Source organism: Dermacentor andersoni, chromosome 2 (assembly GCF_023375885.2).
Source record: "Dermacentor andersoni chromosome 2, qqDerAnde1_hic_scaffold, whole genome shotgun sequence".
NCBI classification, from domain to species: domain Eukaryota; kingdom Metazoa; phylum Arthropoda; class Arachnida; order Ixodida; family Ixodidae; genus Dermacentor; species Dermacentor andersoni.
In genome coordinates, this window is record NC_092815.1 from 73,645,523 (window position 1) to 73,668,768 (window position 23,246).

The 23,246-nt window shown below is 43.4% G+C and overlaps 1 protein-coding gene across 3 annotated transcripts in view; it reads right to left on the bottom strand.

The window, feature by feature from the left end:
• Window positions 1-5,430: 5,430 nt before the first annotated feature.
• MRG15 (mortality factor 4-like) overlaps window positions 5,431-23,246 on the bottom strand; it is a 66,843-nt gene continuing 49,027 nt past the window's right edge. For all 3 annotated transcript variants that reach the window (XM_050188790.3, XM_055076974.2, XM_050188791.3), the window contains 4 exons: window positions 22,411-22,513; window positions 13,412-13,481; window positions 11,888-11,972; window positions 5,431-5,890 (listed from right to left, as the gene is read on the bottom strand). In XM_050188790.3, the coding sequence (XP_050044747.1) occupies window positions 5,809-5,890; window positions 11,888-11,972; window positions 13,412-13,481; window positions 22,411-22,513 (340 nt within the window). In that variant the 3' untranslated portion in view covers window positions 5,431-5,808. The remainder of the gene's footprint in view (window positions 5,891-11,887; window positions 11,973-13,411; window positions 13,482-22,410; window positions 22,514-23,246) is intronic.

Here is a 23,246-nt window from a genome sequence, read left to right on the forward strand (position 1 = left end):
CATGGAAATTATTTTATTAGCATGCATTTCCTAGAACAATATGCTTTGCTGCAAAGGCACTCAATCATTATGATGATACAAAGTCACTGCATTTAGGGAATGCCCACAATTTGCAGACCCTTTTCTCTCACTGTTTGCGTCTTGTTAAAGTAGGGCTGATCAATTAGTTATGAGAATCGATAGGTCACTTGTCAGATTACAAGAATGAATCGGAACGCTTGTGATATTAAGAGCACAAATGTTGGCAACATTTCTAACATCCAAAGTATTACGTACTGCGTTTATCAAGTTTGTCAAATGCATATGTAATGCAATGAGAATAAGTATGTGTGATCTTGAATCTGTAATAAATTTGGATCTAGCCAAAGATTCTGGCATTTTTAATTGCAGAATCCTGTTGCATAGACTTAGCTAGCCTCATGGAGTTTCTTTTAGTAGCCGAAAGGGAAAGCCGACGCTGCTTTGCTGTTATATGCATAGGAATGTTGGGAAGTCGTGGATTTAGATTAGAGTCTTCCTTGGAAGCCACATCTTAGAAGACTTGTCTGGCTAGTGATGTTCCATCTGTCACAATCGTTCATTCTTTACTAAAACAGCATGTAAAATGCAGTTCTTTATTGTGCAATCGTATCAAACATGCACATTACTGGTACTAGCACAATAAACTTGAATGTGAATGGCTGCATCATTTTGATTGTTTTTTGGTTTCTTCGGTTGTATTAAATGTGTGTAAACAATAATGAATGATGTACTTTGGACAAGCAAACACTCTATATGATTGCACTGCAAGAGTATTTGTGCAGATATGATGAAAACTTATTTGTGTGGCGTTCTGCCATTTGGGCACCACACTGCAGCTGCAGCTTTGATCATACACAAACAAGGGTGGAATGCACAGGTATCACAGTTTTGCTCAAAGGGCAAAGCAGTGACAGCAATAGCAAGTAAGAAAAGATGGCAGATCCAGCATACTTGTTGGAATCTACATTAAACAAAGCTTTGTTGAAATGCTTCAAGTGCTATGCAGTCACATGATGCTCACAATGTTATTTCCAACTGCCCGCAAGGAATTGTTGATGTCTTGCCATCACAGCAGTTTTTTGTTGTATGGCTTTGTGGTAACGCACATGTAGCTTTCATGTTCTGCATTGCATTTTGCAGCATAGTGAATAAATACCTGTGCTGCAAGATGCTAGTTCTTGGCTTTGAGCATATGCTTCGGTTCCATAGCAAAGGTGTAAAAATGACACTCGCTTCTACAATGCTGGTTTATATATGCTCAGCCTTACCATGCAACTCACGTTTTCTATGCAACTACGTTTAGAAAAGTCTCCAGCATCAGCCCAGTTTTAATTATAATCTCCAGGATAGGCCCAGCTTACCATTACAGTATTTAGGGCTGGCCCAGACTTTGTTACACCATTTCCCAGATTGACCCAGCCTACTTTTTTCACTGTTAACGGGATCTGCTCATATTACTCTGCAAGAAACCGACAAAGCAGGCATGCAAGACCTCAGAGAGGAATGCAAAGAAACCTTCAATTTAATAAAAGAATTTTGCACTTGAAGGCAGATGCTTGACGCAATGAAAACATTTATGAACTGTACGTTGTTTATTGCAAAATTCCAAAGAGAGCAAAGCCAGTCACAAAGACATCTTAGAACCAGTACGTATGGCTACGTTATTGGTCATCTTGCAGTTGTTTCATTGTCTACTCTGTTTTCAGTTTGTATGCTCTGTGTCTAGCACTAGTTTTATAGGCAAAACAGCACGCTTAATAATTGAGAATTTTTTTCGCACAAAGTTATGTACACTGCAGGTGTTACTGAGCAAGTGGAATAGCATAAGAAGCCAACAAACAAAGACATCAAGGACAACACAGGGAAATTACTTGTACTTACTAATTGAAATAAAGAAATTATAAATTGATGGAACTGAAAGTGGATGAAAAAAACAACTTGCCACAGGTGGGGAACGATCCCACATCCTTCGCATTAAGTACAAGTAAGTTCCCCCGTGTTGTCCTTGGTGTCCTTGTTTGTTGGCTTCTTATGATATGAATAATAAAAATCGGGCCCCTCGGTTAACCCCCTTCCCTTTCTTCTCATTCCTGAGCAAGTGGAAGTGGCATTTTAGGCTAGAAACTAAAATAAGAGCTCTGTTAATATCTGCAAATTTTTGTTCGCTTCTCCACTGGAATAACACAGCAGCTCCTGGATTTAGTGAACTGGTGCTTATATGTATCATTATAAAATGCTGCAAACCTTTGCATCATAGTACGTCCAGTTGTAATGGCACGTTTATGGCAATGGATTTTCAAAAAATGTTACCTCTGTGGACCCACATTGACTTCCGAGTGCCATATTTGCACGATTCCAACGCCCACCTTTTTTGAATAAAAAGTGCGCTCAAATTCACATGCACATTACAATGGTAACTAATTCTATTCAAAATCAAAAACGAAGCATATTTTTACTAAAAAAAAAACTTAATGCAAGCTAGCTAGCCACACTGCCACTGAACGGGTCGTTTGAATAAAGCGACACTTATCACAAGGTGGGTTCATGGTGCACGGAATGCACTCCCCCAGATGATAGTTGCACAAACCTTCAAGAAGTGTGGCATTTCTAATGCATTAAGTGGGATTGATGATGACTTTCTGTGGTTAGTAGACAGCGAAAAAGAGGTGTCGTTGGACTCTGATGGCGACTAGATGCCGAGATTCAGCTGCGTGCATGTCCATGTTCCCTCATATGTTTCGTAAGATCGTTTCAACACGGTACGCATTAAAAACGGCACAAAGATCTCTTTTTTAATATTTGGGCAAAATATAATTGCATGTTATAATCAGTGGCGCTGTAGAATCGTGCAAATACGGTATGTTGTCTTTAACCAAAATTCAACGGCAAGTATGGTGGCAAAGCCTTTGTGGCATCATATTATGCATTGATGAGGGTAGCTACATGGGCCTGTTGGTGTGGCATCTTCTAATTTGTTGTAGCGCAAGCTGAATGACAAGGACACAGAAAGGCACATTTGACAAACACACAGCACTGTGTCAAATGTGCCTTTCCGTGTTGTGTCCCTGTCATTTAGGTTGCACTACAACGAAGTAGAAGACACTAGGCGTGCCCTTTTCTGCAAGTGCTTTCTGCATGTCACTGTTGACACAAGGAAAACTTTACTCAGACTGGTGTGCTGTTTCTACTTAGTAACCTCTAAATGCACTAACAGCCTTTAACACCGAATCAAAAGCCAAACAGGATGGTACATTATGTGGCCTTGCAATTTGTGTTTTCTTATACTTAACATTTGAGCAGTCTGTCAGAATGCTTCGAACTGTGGCATAAAAAGCGACGGGTAGCACCTGCAGAAAAATGGCAAATTTTCAGCAAGCATAGAACCATTAAGTGTGCAAAAGGCATTCACTTGGTGTGTCGTGCTGGCCTTGGAGATACAGCTAGAAGCATGTGCGAGCTATTACCAAAGCAGTTTCTCCAGCATATTAATGCGCATTTGAGTGCACATCTGGCTCAGTCTTCTTGATGCAATAATGTGTGCTTAGCATTTCCTGCTTTATGTGGGAGATATTTTCTCACCTGAACCAACAATCCTTGAAATATTGCATTGCAACCGGGAGATAAGCAATCATTCTGTGGCAGCTCGTCGTGGAGTGGACACGTATGCCCTTTAAGTGTTCACACGAGCTCCATGTGACGTCTTTCACTGACAGAAGCCCCCTTGCTGCTCCTCCATTCACACAGGCAGCACAGATGTCGTAGGGACATCAAGTGTTGCCAGACAAATTCGGCAAGTGCATTTGTGGGAATGCAATAGTGCTGCCAAACAGGTGAAACTGCCAAGCCCATTATTCAAAACAACAAAATACAAAATTGAGCCTTTCTTCCGTTAACACACAGTTTTGAGGGTGATGCAACATTCTTGAACCTGCAGCCGGCTTATCAGCCAATGCATGCAGTGCATTGATGTCCATGTTGCTGGGCACGATGCACTCACTCACTGTCCTGGCACGCCACCATTGCAACGACTACAAGAGTTACTATATATGTTCCCTATGGCAGCAGAGTAGCATGAAGGTCCGTTACCTTGGACGCAAAATGAAGCAAGATAGTGTGGGAAAGCCACACAGTACATTCGCAGGAGCCAAGTTTGTCGCGACATGAACGAACGTGGTCGACCTGTGCTGCCTTCGTGGTCCGCCCGCTGTGGGGATGTGCGACTCTCACGCATCCCCTGATATGTTGTTTTCCCGCACGGCTCGCGTGGCCTGGTTCCCACGGCGGTCGGAGTGGTACAAGCGCGGTGCGAGAGATGGCGCGAGTGTCGCGCCGCTGCGGGGTTACTTGGGTGCGGGCAAGACAAGGCGCTGTCTCTTGGATTCAAGACAGCGAGCGGGACAGACGTGCCGTGCCGCGCGTGCGCCGACCCATACTTCTGCGAGACCGTCTCGCGTGGCCGCCTTGGAATGCGCCACTGTTCGCGTGACAGTACGCGCGAACGACCAGGCGTTGGGATCCAGCATGGGGCGAACATATTCGCTCGCTATCCGGTCGCGGTGAGTCGGACTTCTAGATTTGTCGCGCGCCCATCGGCATGTTTTGTGGATAGCAACTCGGCTAGCTGGCATTGATCTATGAAAGGTGCAATAAATGCCCTTGTGATTGTTTGCACTACTGTGTTGTCGTTCCTTTGTCCCAAGAGCACGGAGGAGAATACCACACCGCTTTATCCATGACAGTCGAGGAACACTTTATTATGAACTTCCATATGAGCTATATTCATTTGAACAAATAAAAATATATCCTTGCATGTGCCGAGATGTCGCACGGCACTGGATTTTTTGTTGCACACAGCCTGGTGGCGCCATCTGCCAAAACACATGCCAGCCAGCATCCCTGAACAAGTTCAAGATATGAAAAAAAAAAAAAGGGTGTCTATGATGCAATATTTGTACTAAAAAAACTAGACACACTGATTTCGGAAGCAGTCATGTAGACAGTCATCAAAGAAAGTACCAAATTGCAGTGCCATGATGGTGCTGCCATCGCCAACTTTGTTTCTTTGTGCCGCAGTGAACGTGTTAGCATGCACCTAAAGCACACGAGTGTTTTTGCATTTCGGATGCAACCGCTGCAGCGAGGATCGAACTTATGACCTAAAACGCCATAGGCACTAAACTACCATAGCAAGTCTTGCGGTGGAGAAATCTACACGCACTTCAGAGCCATGCTGCTACTCTCAGACGTGTGTGTTCATGTGCATGTTGAATAGCCTGAAAAATTGTGTATTCATACAGTACCACATTTATGTATTAACATAGACCGTTTCTGCTTGTGGCAAAAAGAGGCATGACTACTAGTTCCAGCACTCTTTTTGCAAAGCAAGTAAAAGGACCACTAACAACAAAATGAGCTTGAACATCCTAAATGTATTTGTAAACATGCATACTTTCACAATGAACATTCACACTTTTGTTTAATGACAGTCATCCAACAAGATCTTCAGACAGACTGAGAACTATACTTTTGGAAACCTTGACAATGAATGACATTTGTAGAATGAATACAGCTTAAATGCGTTCAACTTGGGCATAAATTACACAATTGTTGTCGCAAAGCTGTGTTTACTAGTGAGATACAGCAGTGACAAAGGAGTTTTCCTTTCTCCTGAGCTCACGTATATAGCATAACTGCACCTGCAGCGGCAAATAAATGCAGCAAGTGCAAGGAAGACAATTTCCACACAGTGATTAGAGGTTTTGTTTTCAGCAGTGCAGCTTTTCAACTTCAGATGGCTTTTCGTTGGTAGTCTGGAGGCGCTATTGTGTAGTCGTTCAGACTGAACAGCTGGGAGTTCCTAGCCATGTACCTAGAAAAAAATTAACACAAAGTGTCTCTCTTTGCTCCAATTTCCATTCAGAAAATATAAGCACCACTTGCCAAGGCGCAGTATTAAGACTGATTTACACCATTATACAACAGCACTTAAGAGAAAGCTTTACCCCCAAGCCTCATATATATATACATGGGAAAGAAGAAATCGTTTTTCTCAGCAACCACTGCACCAAATCTGATGAAGTTTGTTCCATTTAACATAAAAAGTTAAAATCTAGTGACTGTTAGTTGCGAATTCTTGATTTAGGTTGTCAATTTTTTAATGATTGTCAAAAATCGCAAATTTTCAGAAAACAAAGCTATCAAGTAACTCTGCAACTTGGCAATCAAAAATGATATCACAATTCTGTAAATGGCACCGGATGCATCTAAAGCGGACAAAATTGATATAGTATACATGGCTTTCAAATAGACCACTCATCTTTGAGTAGAACTTTTGCGAAGCCCTTGTAAACAATGTAACAAATTCACGTAAGATATAAATTGACATATCAAATTTATCCACTTTGTATGCTCTAATGGATGGAGTTTACAGAACTGCGATATTTGTTCTAAGTGCAGAGCTATGAAGTTGTAAGCATTGTGCTTTTACTTTTTTCAAAGTTGGCAATTTTCGAAAATTCGAAAATTTTCGAAAATAGGTTGCTTTTGAAGATCATATTGTGGTAGAACTAGAAGAGATCGAAATACGTGAATACAGGTACCATAGAATCCCAGAAATATGTTTTCCCGGGTGTAACATTGCTAAACCTCGGTCCTAGCAAAGGCTCATAGACACCTATCCCCCTTGATACAATGTTGTTCCCACAATTTTCCTGCACAATACAAAAGACATTCCTAGTGCAGCAACATGGGTGTACAGTAATGACAAGAAAAATATCGGGTCTACCACCTATAATGTAAAAGTTCTAAAAGAAATATGTCAACCATGCTAGACACTATATATATCTGCGCACTTCTGACCTTCACCAATGTACGCTTTTGATGCACCACGGTTTTGGTGGGTGTTGTCTTCAATGAAATTTCCCAAATTTCGGACACCTTACACCATGCTGTTCAATATTCAGACTCTGCCTGCATGACTGCATGCCAGCCATAGAAATGATAAAGGATAGCAATATTTTAGTTTTGATATGTCGCTGGCAATCAAAAAAGCTTCTCCTCTAAACACACTAGCGCAGCCTAGTCAATTGAGTAGTTACCGACTGCACCCAAAGTGCAGGACAAGCCAAGCCGAGCCCCTAAGTGTTGAGCGGCTGCATCGAGTGAATTTGCTGTTTGTTGCACGAGTTCCGCACACCTAGTGTTTTTCATCTGCATGTTCATAGCAACGCGATCCCGAGTGACTTCTTCACTCAGCTTCAAGTGGTGCCAACTCCACCCTTGATGTCCACATCTAGGAGGGCGGTGATAATGTGAGGGAAATGCCTGATAATGACTTGCGAAGCAAGCTGTGATTACTCAGCAATCGCAGCTCAGTCGATTTCAATTACATTGCCAGGGGATGATTCATTGACTGTACTTTCGTCCATCTGTAGCGACAGCATGACAATTGTAGAGATACAGACTGAGCAGGTCGCAGGCAAGCATATGTGCATGCAGCAACATGTTGACAAACTTGGGCCACATTCTTGGACAATCACTTTTGAACATACTACCATCAGTTTCATAATATCTTGGGCTACAATGGGCGACAGCAATCCTGGCTCTGTGATAAGACACAGCCAGGATAACCGTGGGTTTAACCCACAGGTAAACCTCAATGTGACAAACTTCAATATAACAAAATTCTTGATATAACGAAGAACCTCAATATAATGTGTATTTATACATGATTTCAATATAAAGAAATTTCACTCTCACCACAAATACCGAGACAATAAATGCAAATTTCTGTGGACGGACGCAGATGGTCAAATGGTTGAATTACAAGTGGCTGCTTGCGAACGCACCTCTTGAATCGCGTGCCACGCAAACATGAGCGGCTGCCAAAGCGGAGCAGCATCATGTTTCATATAGACCCTTTTCACGGCGATCCTGTGGGCATTACCATGTTTGATCACCTGGCGATGTGTCCGTTGCTTGCCTCAGCTGCCTCCACTGCCTCCATGTTTACAATGAATGTGCATGAGACAGAAGCAAACTTCAGTTTCGGCGGATATTATAGATGGTGACTGGGTGGACGACACAATGCTTTGGTCACAGCTTCGAGGACATGTAAGTGCTTTTGGAGCTCATTAAGCTTTGTCAAAACGATGTGAGCAGCGTATACGGTGCTTGTACTAGAAGCAGGGCTAGGAATGTATTCCAAACTGTCCAAACTTTCCATTTATGAATTAGCTTAGCAGTAGTGTGTTTCATTATTCGTTCTTTATTTGGTAAACACTTTAAAGCAGCGGCGTGTCTTGTTTCTGACTCTGTAAAGTTGCTCGATGCAGTCACTATCTGATTGTTTATTTTCTGCTTAGATACTGGAAGGTGTGCTCAATTGCAATAGATTTGTTCTTGCTGCCCACAATGGCTTGGAACACAGATGCTCCGCACTGTGTAATAACTTGTAGCAAAGACATATTATTGCTAGTCACTCACTTATACCCTGTGGACTGTCCCCGGAACGTTCAGCTTCCAACATTCAGGTGTTGTTGGTGTAGTTGCCGTCACCCATGCTTTGGCACCCATGCAAGGGTGCGCCCATTAACTTATTCTTGATGTGTTGAGAGTGGGAGTAAGGTTGGTGAGTTGGAGTGGATGTGCATAGATAACGTGCAAGAAATTTACTATGTGAGGAAGCTGTGCTATTCCCTTTGTCAGTGTGTAACAAGGTGTACTCACTCTTGACGACATTCAGGGGCTGATGTCCTTTTTTTTTGAGGTTAGCGATACAACGCTGGTGGACGATACATTTTTTTTCCCCGAGGAAAGCTGTGCAACACCAAGGACCGACAACACAGGCAGCGGTCCTTGAGTAGCAGTGGTCTGTGGGCTTGGTCACACAGATTCACTCCATTCCTTAATATGCCAGTCATTATTTTTACAGCCAACTACTGCACACGTCTTCCCTCTACTGTTCCACATTTTCAGCATAAATGGAGTGCAGTGCATTAGCGAACACCCAGTTGCATTTCTTACAGCTGATCGCACAGTAGCCGTGGTTGTGCATGGCTGTCAGTGTGGCTGAGTGCATACACAGCCCACATGCCCTGTTTTGGAGGCAATCTGTTGCATGTGCAAAGAGCGGGCATACCGAGATGGCATGGCATCATGTGCGCTGTCTTTCCAAACATTTAGTACTGGAGGTTGCATAATCTTGAGTTTTGAAGACGTGCTGAAGCAAGAGGCAGATGAAGCACTCGCTCCCCGCTGCTGGTGCTTTTCGTGATAGCATCGTCCCTCAGCAGGCTACATTATCAGCACCGAGGTGAAGTGGACAAGAAAGCATGGTGGGCTTGCTTCGTACCACTGATGTCATGATATCGTCGACATGCCATGAAACCATACCTTTTGTTGCCAACTCAATTTCAACAAATTAACCTCTTTTTTCATTCAAATTTGCGTCCACAGATTGCCCAATTATTTGGAAAATTATGCAGTCCCTTCTGTGTAAGAAATGTTTATCGGTGACTGTACTTATCTGCATAAAAGGTCAAACAACAATATACAAAATTTTAATATAATGAAGCAAATTGCCATTCTACCAACTTTGTTATATTGACGTTTAACTGTATACATGTGTGCATCCGCCGCCCCCTGTCACAGTATGAGCAGTGACAGGAGATGCCTAATAAGTGTACTGGCAGGCCTTCAGAGCTATTTCAGACATACCTGTGGCGATATAAGCTTGTGGGGCAGTAAAGGGCATGCATTCAGTTTTTCAGACTGCCGACTTTTCAGGACATTTTCGCAGCCCCAGGAAGTTCGCAATAACGGACATTGACTGTTAAGTTTCATAAATGCATAAAATGAATGACTTTAGCAACACACTGTGATTGCGAGATATGTCACTATTGGCACGCGAGTTATATGAGCCTCAAAGCATGCCGTCTCAACAAAACAGTAAACCTGCTTTTTGTAACATTCTTTTGTAACCCTTGAAAATCTTTTTTTCTTTAACTGCTTGGTATGGATTGCAAAACTCATTAACATAGTCTACAAAGCACAAATTGTACAATTTCATCCTAGTGTACGTTTCCAGATATAAAAATTTTACATGGCTATTGTGCAACAGCTTGCATAGCCTCGTAAAGGAACTGTGAAACAAACACTTCCTGAGGTAAAAACTTGTAGGTTGATGGTGCTATAGGCACTGCGCGGCCGTAGTAAGGCGCCAGCAACGTGTTGGCGAACAGTGTCACGAATGGCAGAAGTCAGAGAACTGGCATGTGAAGAAGACGACGGGACAAAGGCGCTCACGGTACTCCTACTAAGCCAGACCTCAAACGGCAGCTGGGAAATGCTATCATAGGACAGTAGGTCTTTAGCAATGGTGTCATGCATTTAGTTTTTGGTTTAGCAAGACAGAATCATCAAAAAGCCCCATAACAAGTTTGAAATTAATTTGACTTCAGACCTCAATATTTTTGAACTGCTACAGCTATCAAAAATCTAATAACAGATCGGAAATCAGCACGAAAAATTACCCCAGACAGTGGACTTTAAGATTCACCCAAAAATAAGAAAACAATTTTTAGGACCCACGTCCCCCCCTTAAAAGGGGTTTGTGTTTGAGTTTTTAGCGTAAGAGAATCGTGTTTTCATGTATATTCAAATTACAATCCAACGCTATCATGTGTGTAGGTTGTGTGTAAGCCATACTTTACAAATATTCTGACGTATATTAGTTTTAGAAATTCGATTAGCCCAGTAACGCCTATGTGCCATGCAGAGGGCCTGTATAGATCGGGATGCGTGGTTTGAGATAATTTTCTTGGCTGGAGACGCTTCTGCCGGCACCAACACCAGATTTTCTTTGACACGGGGCTTTTAAGGCTATTGCGTTATAAAACTACAGAGCATATTAAATCAACGTAGCTGGGAGCAATGCTGCACACAGCTACTGTCAATGTGACAGCACACACTATGTTCATGGCAGCCACAGGAGACAATGGAAAGCTGACCAAGAATCGATTAGCCCAGGTACATTGCGCATGACTGCATTATAGTAGTAAGTTTTCAATGTCTCGTAGTTCAAATCTTGCATTGCCAATTGCCAAGCAAGATGTTGCTAGCCAAATGTGAGGAATGAAAATTGAAATGCTTTAATCAGGGTGCATGAATTCAACCTGCACCTCTACTTAACAGAAAGGATATGTCTAGAATTTTCATCTAGAAACAAAAACACCTAGCTAAATTAATGCATTGAGGCACTGATTAATTATGCTGATTGAAAACTTGCTTTCACCACATTTTCTTGCGTCTTCAGCATCATTAAGAGCATACAGCTGCAGAATAGATTAATGATTTTCAATTATTTAGTGAGTTTTGTCAAGTTTACAGAATGTGGACTCCATGCAAGAACTCACTTCAGGAACATCAAACATGATAACATCAAATATTTCATGTCTAGCAGGTTTGAAAAGCACCTTATCTAGCCACATGAAACTAATGTCTGGTGCAAAACATTGTGAAAAACAATGAAAGAAGTTAACTCGCTACATACAACACCCAGACATCAAGCAAAAACACCTAACCATCGACCTTCCCTCTAGTTTTACTAAAATATCGTGAACTTTTTTATTGAAACTTGCAGCACCTTTCCAATCAGAAGTGTTTCCAGATGTATACAACATGTTTCGAATATCATTACCTTTATCAATGTCTTTGCTGTTCATGCACTATCTTTGTCTACATGAATGTGTACACAGTGCCTTTAAAGGGTTAACAGAGCTCATTCACACAATGATGCATGCTTCACTGTTGTTGGAAAGCACTATCTACCAATGCAGTCACTAACAAAAAAGAAAAAAAAACTCACTTCAAAAAGTCGTGAATGTGATGGAGCAGAAGCTGGACGCTCTTCTCGTCCAGTGGTGTGTAAGCCAACATGCTGCCAAGCTTCACTGAAACATAAGATCACATTTCAAAATTAAATTCTGAAGTTTTCTGTGTCATAAGCACAAATGGATTAAATTATGGCTTAAAATTAATGGTAAACGAAAGCAAGATATTAAACCAGTTTAGGCAGATAAAGCATTCTTTCAACACTCTATTTTTGTTAATATTACGCTAATAGCTTGATTATTAGAAAAGAAAATGAGAATCAAAGTTCCATTTTTTCTCATTTTTAAAAATTTATTTCACGCAGAAGCCCGTTCACTCATTGTTCACTCATTGGATTTTTTGGAAAACAATGTAGTCCATCTTTGCTAATAAAAGGCTAACCAGCAGATCCCGTCACAATCCACAACTTCACAGCAAGCTGGTGCGTAAACTACAAGGTGGCATTGCCACGTGTATTTCGCTTTTGCATTTTTTTTTCTTGCTTACGAAGCCTCTTCTCACAGCGAGAATAGCTTTTTTTGGCATTGTAGAACGGTACTTCACTAATGCAGCTTAAAGAACTTTTCTCTTTAGTGTGCCTTTAAAGGGGCTCTGCAACATTTATCATCGACAGAGCACTTCTTTAATGAGGTCTGGTTCAGCTCATATGATGCCTGTAATACTCTCTGAAATCATTTTGTTTAGCGTATTTACTTGATTATAAGGGGTGATTATAAGGTGAGCGTGCAGTTGGGGGACTGAAGAAAAGGGAAAGTATTCACACTACTGTAAGGCAATATAGAGTAGCCAGCGGATTCTGACTCGGCAAAGGATCATCCGAAATACAGAGTAATCGAAACCCCCGGAATAATTGGTACATGTTATATGTGAATTTCAGCTTAAAGTGCGACGCAGCAGCGCAAATTTCGCTTAATAGTATGATTTTACAGCATCGCATGCCCACCTTTACTTTAATTTTTATAATTCACGGTGTGGATTATTCGTGCAAAAATACTGTACAGCCTCACCTGCCAAGTTTTACGAGTTGCTACAATTTGTGCTGCTGTCTAAAATCTGGATCACCGGAAATGTGGCACAGCTTCCACCACACTGAAGCAGTAAATTAAGCTATCAGCCTCGCATATATGGCGGGGGCAGTGACATCGAGGCTAAGAATTTTGGGAAAAAAGGCTTGCCTTATATTCAAATAAATATGGTATTTAGCATACCTTACGGGCTTGGCTCTGGATGCAGCATAGCGTAAGGGGGGTATACACAGAAGTAGGGATACAAAAAGCGCAATGCACAGCAATGCTGCACATTCTTTTTTTCACCTATTAGGCCTGCGAGCATTTTCTGGTCAACCATTTGCGAATAGCTGCTGTCATATTCAACACCATAGTGTGTGCACATATTGATGCCACAGTGGTAACAAAACACTATGAAAAGAAATGCAGGAAAGACCAAATATGGGCGGTTACAGAGTCCCATTATGAAGCTATGCAAAAGGGCAACTTACCGAACAGCCTGAGTAAGTGAATGGCACCATATATTTGCGACATTGGGGTGTCTGGTCTCTCATTTAAAACCTAGATGTAGAAAAGCATGTCAACTTGGATAACAGTGGACAATTCTGGGCACATGGTTATGAACCCCGGCACCAGTAGAAGAGTGAATGACCACTTCCAAGGTACCACAGTGCTAGTCTTGTTCAAGGCTATTAACCCTTTCGCTGTCACGGACGTACCGGTACGTCTTCGCGCTTCCCCCCCACAGTGTCACCGACGTACTGGTACGTCTTCGCGCTTCCCCCCCACAGTGTCACCGACGTACCGGTACGTTCTCTATCATGCGTTCAAAATTTCGCGCCTGAGCGTAGAGCTGGCGCTCCTGAACTGGTCCCTCCATCTGTTGACTCTTTCTACAAGTTCGTATTTTCGCCTCGACCTGTGTTAGTCACGTATTGAAGAGTACGGTGCGACTGCCACTCGCCCCTTTCTCTTTGCTGAGTGGCGCGGTGGCTCCGCGTTCGCTGTATCATGCGTCGCGCGCGTGTGGTTATGGGTTCAAGGGTTGTTCTGCCATCTCCGCGGGTTTGAAGGTTTTTATTTTTATTCTGTTGGTGTGTCTGCTACGGCGCGTCAAGTTCAGAGGCACGCGCCGCGCCGTTGCCTCTCCGAAAAGAGCGACTCGATTGTTGCTTTCGCTCTCTCGCCACACCTTCGCTTCAGACTTGCAGCAGTAAACGTAAAGCCCTTCGAACTTTGTTTTAGCCTCTTTTCATCTCCCTCTGTCTTCTTGATCACGCAACGTCCCATTTCTCTCTGTTGTGCGGGCGACTGAAAGCGCATCCTCCCTGCGCGCGGTTACTTTCGGATGGCTGGGCGCGCGGACCTTCGTCTGCTCATTGGAGCGGTGGCTCAATTTCAATTCAGAATACGAGCCGAGCTCGGATTCGGACTCGGACAGTCTCATGCGAGGAAGAGGGAAGTTCCGCATTGTCAGATTCGGATGTTGAACGGATGTTATAGTCAGGCTGATGATGATGATGATGTTTACTAACAACAGCTGCAGAACACTGAAATGTGCATATTGCAGTGACTATGTTGTTTGTATACCAATCATAATCAAAAATTAATTGCTATGTTCATTCCCTGTTATGCTCGTTCCCTGAAACCAAGCCGACACTGGGGGTGCGTCACGGCCAGAAAGGTCCGACAGCGAAAGGGTTAAAGGTGCCCTGAAACACCGTACTAACTAATCAAGAATGGCCTAACTGTTAAAGGACATTGTCTAGCGAATCTAATGCTCGAAATTTTTTTTTGAATCATTCAACTATAGATGGAGTTTTCACACGGATACCTGGCTTTCTTTCTCGTTTCATCTCCACTAGCATGCCGAATTCCACAGTGGAGAAACCAAGAGGGCAAAGCCCCAGACGACACTTGAGTGTCACATGGCGGCAGCAGTAGTAGACTACGCTGCACAGCATGTCGCTGCCATATCGGAGGCCATACGCAGCTTACGCAGCTATGCGCAGCGCAAAGATGAAATTATTTTTCTGTATTTTTCAGATCGCAAACATATATTTCTCATTTATTTAAATCAAAATGAGCAATTATGTATTACTGAGAATGCTCTCGCGATCACAAAATCAGCCAATAACATTGGTGGGTGCAGCTGCTTTCGATAATGCTGCATGACGACATTGCAGAAGCAAGAGTAAGCAAATTTTTGCCATTTTTGACATGAGCTTCATTCCCTGCTGTGTGCAGTGCAGTAAAATTTGGCTCACATGTTCACAGCAGCCTCTACAACAGAGCAGCAACGTTTTCTTGATATGTTCAACAAATGTTTCAGGGCACCTTTAAAAGCCAACACTACTTGCTAGGGTGATTTAGCAGCAGTAATACAGTCTGCGCTCGTTACAACGGACCCGCGTACAACAGACTTTCAGATATAATGGACCATATTTCAGCCTTAATTTGTTCTACCTATTTTATTAATGCAATGAAGTTTGCTTTTAACGGACCGTGCTACAACGGACTATCGACTAGAGTGGACGAAATTAGCCACAAATTTTGTAAAAATCGGGCATACAGAAGGGACTTTTGCCATGTCGACACAAGCTGGCAACTGACTTGCGAAGGTGAGCCGACGATCGCGGCTCAATATCTTGCGCATGAGTGAGGGAGGAAAGTGGGGCAGAACCCCACTTTCTCGCGCGTGAGGCACAGATCACAGATCCTCTTTCACGCGTGAGGCACTGGGGAGGGGGGGGGGACGCGAGGGAAAGGGGGGGTCAACTCCGGTGGCTGCTGTTAACGGTGCGGCCATGCGGGTGCCGTGTACCTTGAAAGCAATCTGCGATGTGGACCGCAAAGTGCGCGCCTGCACGGGCACTGTATCCTGAAAGTGATCTGTGATGTGGACAAAGTGCGCACCCACGCAGGCGCCGTATCTCGGAAGCACGGAGGAAGAATATTTAGGAGTTGAAACTCCCGTAAGCGCGGGCGACCAGATAACGTCACTAAAAAAATTGGAGGACGCTTAAGCTTTGCCATCGAGAGTGGAACGCGATAGCGTTATTGCACCCCGTTTGCACCGCCCACTCATTCGCTCGGCATGCTTTTGACGAGACGAAGGGGAAAAGCAGGCGAGTGGCACGCCACCTGTCGGGGCAGCGCCGTACATTGCGAGGAGGGGGTCTTCTGTGTTTGCCGCAGGATGCCTCCGCGTGTGCGCCAAGCGCAGAAGAAATGTAACGGAAACGTACTTCACTACTCGTTTAACTGCGACTTCTGTAATTTACATGCTCATAATTACCTATATAAACCGCAGTATAACTTTCTGCGGCACGTTTCTAAGGCAACACCGCATTCACTGGAGGCACTTTTGTCCCGCTTTGAACCATCGAACTCATGGCTAAGTGGTAGCATCTCTGTTTCATACTCCGGAGACCCTGGTTCAATTCCCACCCAGCCCATCTTGCAAGTTGTTTTTATTTATGAATTGCCTTCCGGGATTTTTCGCTCACGGCCAACGCCGCCGACACCGTTCTTTTTTTTTTTTGCGACACAAGCTCCTTAACGCTGTCGCGTTAATAGCATATGCCGAGAGAAGTGCATGCAGTGGCGGCGCTTTGCGGCGCGTCATGCAAGCAGCAGTGGCAAAAAAAAAAACAGATACCCAGGCGAGCAGCTCGGGCGCGCTCGTGTCTTCAACTCAAGGCAGACGACAAGTAGACGACCCGGACGTTTGCTTCAGTGAGCACGCCGTTACGTTGTGTATGTGCGCCCTTAAGTCAAACAGCAACAGTCCTTGTCGATGTCTGTTAGAGAGCCTTGATACTGACAGTGCTGCTACGCATAAATGCCCTTCTTCAGAATTTGCTAGCCTGAGACGCAGGTGTTTTGTTGAAAACTGCAAAATTGGGTACAAGCCTTGCAGGGAAAATGTGAGCATCTTCAAGGCTCTGAATGATCCTAAACTACTGCAAGCATAGGTTGCGGCGATTCCTGGGGATGGCCGTCAGCTCACATAGAGATTACATCTGCGAAAAGCACTTCACGAGCAACATAATGAGATGGGATAAGCAATACGGTGAGCTTAGAGGTGAGGTAATCCTAGACTACCCCAAAAAAGAACAGGACTGCATCCAGAGGCTGTTCCCTGCATCTTTCTTCTGTCTCTAGCATCTTTGACATCCCCGAAAAAGAAGCGGACTCCCCGGGTAGCAACACGAAATATCAGTCATGCTACCGTTAAAAGATCAAGAATGAGTGTATATGACAAGCTAGGAACTTAAAGGTGGTGAACGTCAGCGATGTTCACACAGTGTGTGAGGCCCATGAGCTTGAGGAAAATTAGCTTTGTCACATACTCGAAGAAATTGAAGGCGTGGGTATCAAACAATAGCGCTGCGTACAACCCGAAGCTACAAATTGCCTTATTATAGCGGTCATGGAAAAGAATGTTTAATTTTTTACTGTGCCCAAATGGTTTAAGCGTAGCACCAATTGCTGTCCAGGCTACGAGTGCTAAAGAAGAGCGCGTGAGTGCCCTTAGTGGAGCTTGTGCCAGGCATGCAGCCGAACGCAAGCCACACACACAACCGGTTGTCTTGGCAACCGAAACGGTGGTAATTTCTTTCCCTGCCGCCAACCTGATAGTGGCTCTGCGGGCTTGTGACCTTCCCTGGTTGCCACAAACAGCGGAGTTTCCACTCCTAAATGTTTTTTGCTCCGTGCTTGAAAGTGATCTGCGATGTGAACAAAGCACACGTCCGCTCAGGCCTCCTCTTCAAAGCGATCCGCGATGTAGACAGCGCGCCCAGTGCCGGCAGCTTCGTGTATGTGCTGTGCTTTCGACGTCTAGTTCGCGTTGAAGTGAGAGAGCACGAAGGTCAATTCGCTCGCTGCTGATGCCACGCTTATCTTGCTTAATTTGCTATCACAATCGATGCTTCGCCTTTCGGACGAAACTGCGACTTTTTGTTTGTTTTTTACTTTGGATGTTCGTCACTCACTCATTGCAATAAAGTTATTAGACATAGCGCCGAAAGTTTCGGAAGTGAGGCGTCTCGGATATTACGGACTTCGGATAAAACAAATGTTTTTTGTCAGATTATCAGGGCCAGTTGTAACGGGAGTTGAATGTATGCGTTTTGTTAAGCACATCATCGTGGGTTTGATTCCCGAACACAGTGGACAGGCACATTTCAACGCAGCAAGATATAAAATACACCTATGTATTTCTAGGCTAGTTGTAGGTCCTGTGAGCAGTCGAGAATCGAGTAATCCACAAGGGCACCTCACACAGCTCATGTGCAACTTTGGAATTCAAGCATTCAGGTGGCATTGTCTTTATATGTAGTTATTATAGTGCTAAGTCATTATTAAAGGGTGCAAAAACAATTACAAAAAGAAGTGTGTGTGTGTGGGGGGGGGGGGGAGGTTATTCACTTTGAAGTAATTAAAGAGGTCCTGAACCACCCCTCGGGCTTGGTGAAGTAACATAGACCGCCGGTAGCATATGCTGCTGTGAACATCTCTGCCAAGTTTTGCTGTTGTACATGGTGCGTGGAGCTTGCAAGCAGAGCACGAAGTCATCTTCCTCTTAAATACTGTCTTTTCAACAGAAGCCTGCTCCTCATTTTGGTATGGACACTTTATTTCGTGATAAAACGGATTCCCATACGTGGCTGCTATTAGTAGCTGCGTTCGGCTATGTAGCGTACATACTGCGGCCGCCGCGGGATGCCGCCACGAGTCTAATGGCTAAGCGCACTGCAGCTTGCTGAGATCAACTGCATTTGGCTTGCATTTGGCTTACATTTAGCGTGTCATAGGCACCAAATTTGAAAGTCATGGCATCTACGTCCACATTCAAAATGAAATTTGAACTGTGCACCAGGGTGACATTTAGAAGGTGTAGTGTTGTGGGCCCACTCCGCTACAGCCTTTGCAGTGCAAGGCATTGAAGAAGGAATGGGAGCACAGTAGAGGTCATGTTTGACTGACAATAACTGCGCTTCTGCTGAACAAACTGGAGTACTTCTTGCAGCAAAGTATTTCTGAAATAGCCTATTTTCACTTCAAATGCCTTTCTCCATTTTGATAAAGAGTGATTCAGGACCCCTTTAAGATACACGATGAGAAATGACTCCTTTTCAAATTTCGTACACTCAGTCAAATGTGAAAAGTTGCAGGTTTGCACATCATACCCTTTAAAACCCCCCACCTATCTCCGTTACATTGACATACGTAAAACATCGTTAAACTGTACCCGCTTAAACAGTAGTTTCGTTTTAAAAGTAAAGTCAAATCCCCGACTCTGCAGCCATTGAACATAATGCATTTTGTATCCGCATAAACCGTACCAGCTTATTGCGTACGTGTAGGTTAACACGTGGTGTTTCCACTTTTCGTCGTGCAATCACGGTGGTGCGTCGTCCCCATCGGGCGGCCCCTGTCAGAACAACAAGACTGAAATCGGAGCAACGGCCTCCAAGCGCCCTGTGCGTACGCGCATGAAGCCACATCAACATAAACATCATTTCAGCATCGTGCAAGCAAGGACTGGCATCATGACGAAGCTCAGATAAAAAACACCAGGTGCTCAGCGTAGAAAATTGGACATTGTTTTTGCCATCGAACGTGGCACGAAGAAGTCAGCGCTGACACGCTACAGGGATCCACCATCGACTATGGTGTGTGGCATTTGGAATGAGGAGAAGCTGCTCGGCAGCACTGTTGTGACCGCGGAAAAATGACGGCTACGATGTTCGATTTTTGCCATCATTGCCTCTGTTGCCAAAGTGTTGCCCAACGACAGTGATGAGGACGACACGGAAAACGACAGCACGGGCAATTCAGCCCCGACAGTGCCAGAATCTGCGCATCACGTCAGCCGCATGAATGCAATCGTTGCGATGAGAACAGCACCCCTCAATGAAAAAGGTGCCCCATGACATCTGTAGTACTACCGCGTCCCTGCACGGATAATATGCAATGCCAATGAGGAATCTGCCATGTGAGTATTTGCCGAGAAGAGGGGGCTGGCTGGAAAGCTGGCTCACAGCTTCAGTAAGTTTGAGGTCGCTGTCGTCGCTGCTAGGCCACCGCGGCATCAAACGAAAATAACGAGACTTTTGTCGTGCGAAGTGAATAAACCACGCCCTCCTATATAAACTTTATGGAGGAGGTCGTCGAATAAATACTGCATGTTTTTGCCTTTTCATCGCACTCTCTCCGAGTTCCGTTTCTGACAGGCAAGTGGACGATCTCATGCTATTTCGGTTAAGCAGTACTACTGTTTAGTACATACTTTTTCTGAGCTCCGGTCAACTACGGTTTAACGAGGTTTCACTGTATTTATAATATGGGAACACGACACACGCATGCTAATTGGCCTGATTAGCCATTTCAGCCGCTTTCATCCTAGTATTAAATTTACTGCTCATCACTCTCCTAGTCAAATCAACTTCCTCGACACGACGGTCTACATAGAAAATGTAAAAGTGAGAACGACACTTTACTGGAAGCTTATGGATAGCCAGCAATATTTAGACTACACCAGTTATCACCCGTGACATTGCAAGCGAGGAATTTTTATCGGCCAAGCAACACGAATAAGAATAATTTGTAGTGAAGTCAATGATTATATCTACCACCTAAATGACCTTAAAGCAACACTAGCAGAAAGAAACTATCCACAAGTTCCTTTCGACAAGGCTTACGACGTCGCATCAAGATTGGAGAGGCATTCGAATGAGCTAAGAAAAAGCCTACACCAGAATTAGAGAGAGCACCAGCCTTCATAACAAAAAATTATAATATCCTCCCAAACATAAACATCCTATGAAAATACCACCTAACTTTATCAAGTAACTAGTGTCTGAGAAAAGCGTTCCTGGCGGTAGCAAGGGTGACCTATCGCCGCAACAGAAACTTTGAACACATGTTAGTGCACGTAAAAATCAGCTAACATCATTCCCCCATAATCAAAGAATGCTCTTGCCCCAAATGCAAAACCTGCAGGCACCTTCAAAGTGACCTTAAAATTAAAAGCGCCACTAATAGCCATAAATGTGAAGTGAAAACTAGCTTTACTTGCACTAGTTCCAATGTAACTTATATGCTTGAATGTTCCTTCTGTAAGAAACAATATATCGGCGAAACGGGACAATCAACGAACGTCAGGTTAAATGGACATCACATAGACACAGCCAAAAAGCTTTCCAATGCCCTCACTGAGTATTTCAACCAACCAGATCATAACTTTGATGAACTTGAACTCTACATACTACAGTCAAATTTCCATTCTGTGCAAGACAGAAAATACAGACAATCATACCTCATCCATAAGTTCAAGATATTGCAAACAATAGGCATAAACGTTTCAGAGTTTTTTCTTTGTTCTCATAATGTCATACCAACTAGCCCCTCACCGTACGCTTCTAGACTTCAAAGAGAGTTATGCTAAATTTCAAACTACAAACTACAGCACTTTCTTATTTTTATTTCTAATCAGGTTGTTTAGTTGTTTTTTTTTATTTCTCCTCCTTTTCTTTTCGTTCTTTTATTTATACATATAAAATATTTTTTTCACTAGCACCATTTTCTGCCACTACTTTTATCTCTCTCTCTGAGAGACGATAGTTTACTGACCTCCAAGAGAGCAAATGATCCCCCCCCCCCCTCCCCCAGCTCCCGTCATCCAGGTCCCTTCCACGAAAAAACGAGCCTACAGTGACATGTCAACCAGCTGACACATGACGCTGCCCCACACTCCTCCGAGATTAAATAGCACACCTCTCTTTTCAATTCTGCACCCTTGCCACACAAACACCCTCGTTCGTTGCCTTGGCCACCTGCATTACACCGTCTCCCCTTACAAGAACCATACCTATATACAGTAGACTCTCTTTAAACGGAACCTCAAGGGACCAGAAAATTTGGTTCTGTTTATCAGGAGTTCCATTTACTGAGAGAAAAAGCTTAATACAATTGCATGAATAAAAAACCAACTAACCATGAGCATGGTGTTCCGTTTAAGAAGCAGCTCCATTTAAGCGATTTCCGTTTATAGAGATTCCACTGTATACTGTGCCAAGGAAAGCATATGTTGCCTTGAAAAAGACAAGTGCACTTGTCAAAATGTTGGTTCCAGCTTTCACGTTGTTCTCGTTTTGCTCAGGTTCCGACTTGACACTCAGGGAAAACGTCCGCTTTCTGGTAGGAGTGGCAGCCTCGCACGAAGCTTGTTAAACGTTCCGGCGGCAGAGTTCTTGTTCCGCTCTCAGGCAAGATTTAGAGATATCCACAATTTAGCCCAAAAATACTTAGAGATAAAGCGCAACATATACATGGCACGTATGGGAAATAGTTCAGTGCCGCGGAAAATTTCGACTTAACCGATTTTTCAAGATATACAAGTTCAAGTTAACAAGGTATCACTGTACACTATTGGCAAAACAATCATGCATAGATACCTATTATCAAAGACAAAACTTACATCGGCGTACTGAGGCCGTTCAAATTTGTACAAAAGTTGGCTTCCTAGCATCACATTGAAGTATTCCTTGAGCCCATTCGTCACTTCAATGACAGCACTCTCCCTGTGTAAAAAGAAATAGTTCTATTTTACTGTTGTGTTTTTAAAGTCAGCTATACAAAAATTTCTAGGCAGTGCACTACAGCGAGACAAGTTTTTCAGCAATATTTCATCAGCAATATTTTATCAGAACAGTGAACATAAAAGAAACAGTGAGCATTAAAGGAGCGCCACTAAATGTGATTCTTGCTGCAAAAGTACAGTGGTATTCCAAGCGTTGTTGTGCTTAAAGGGCCTTCTCATGCATTTGAAAACACTGATACATGGAGCGTAAATGAATTTCAGAGCAGATTCTAGGCATTGATGTCTTAAAATTGGTACCAGTCCATGGTTTTTTTGGACCAGTGCCAGTAAATGAACATGTCTGGCGTGCTCGCTGGCTTCTATTTCAGAATCACATGATGTGCCTAAAGGTATTATTGTGATTATCTGTGTTGTGATGTTGTCGGGTGTAAAAAGAATTTAACTAATACAATTACATGAATGATCTCAGCTAGAAGCTTGACTAGCTAGAATACATATATTGCATCATTTTGCAAGAACATGCAGTGTACTATTCCTGTTTTGGACGATACTTTTATTTGAAAACTTGACCAGCATGTGTTGATCATTTTAGTGTAAGCTTATTATAGTAGTAGTAAAATGTTAGTAGCACAGCCACATGAAGCAAACAGGCAATGAAGCCAGGGAAAGCATATGGGTAAATAACTGTTCTTTTTTAAAATATAAATGTTAAA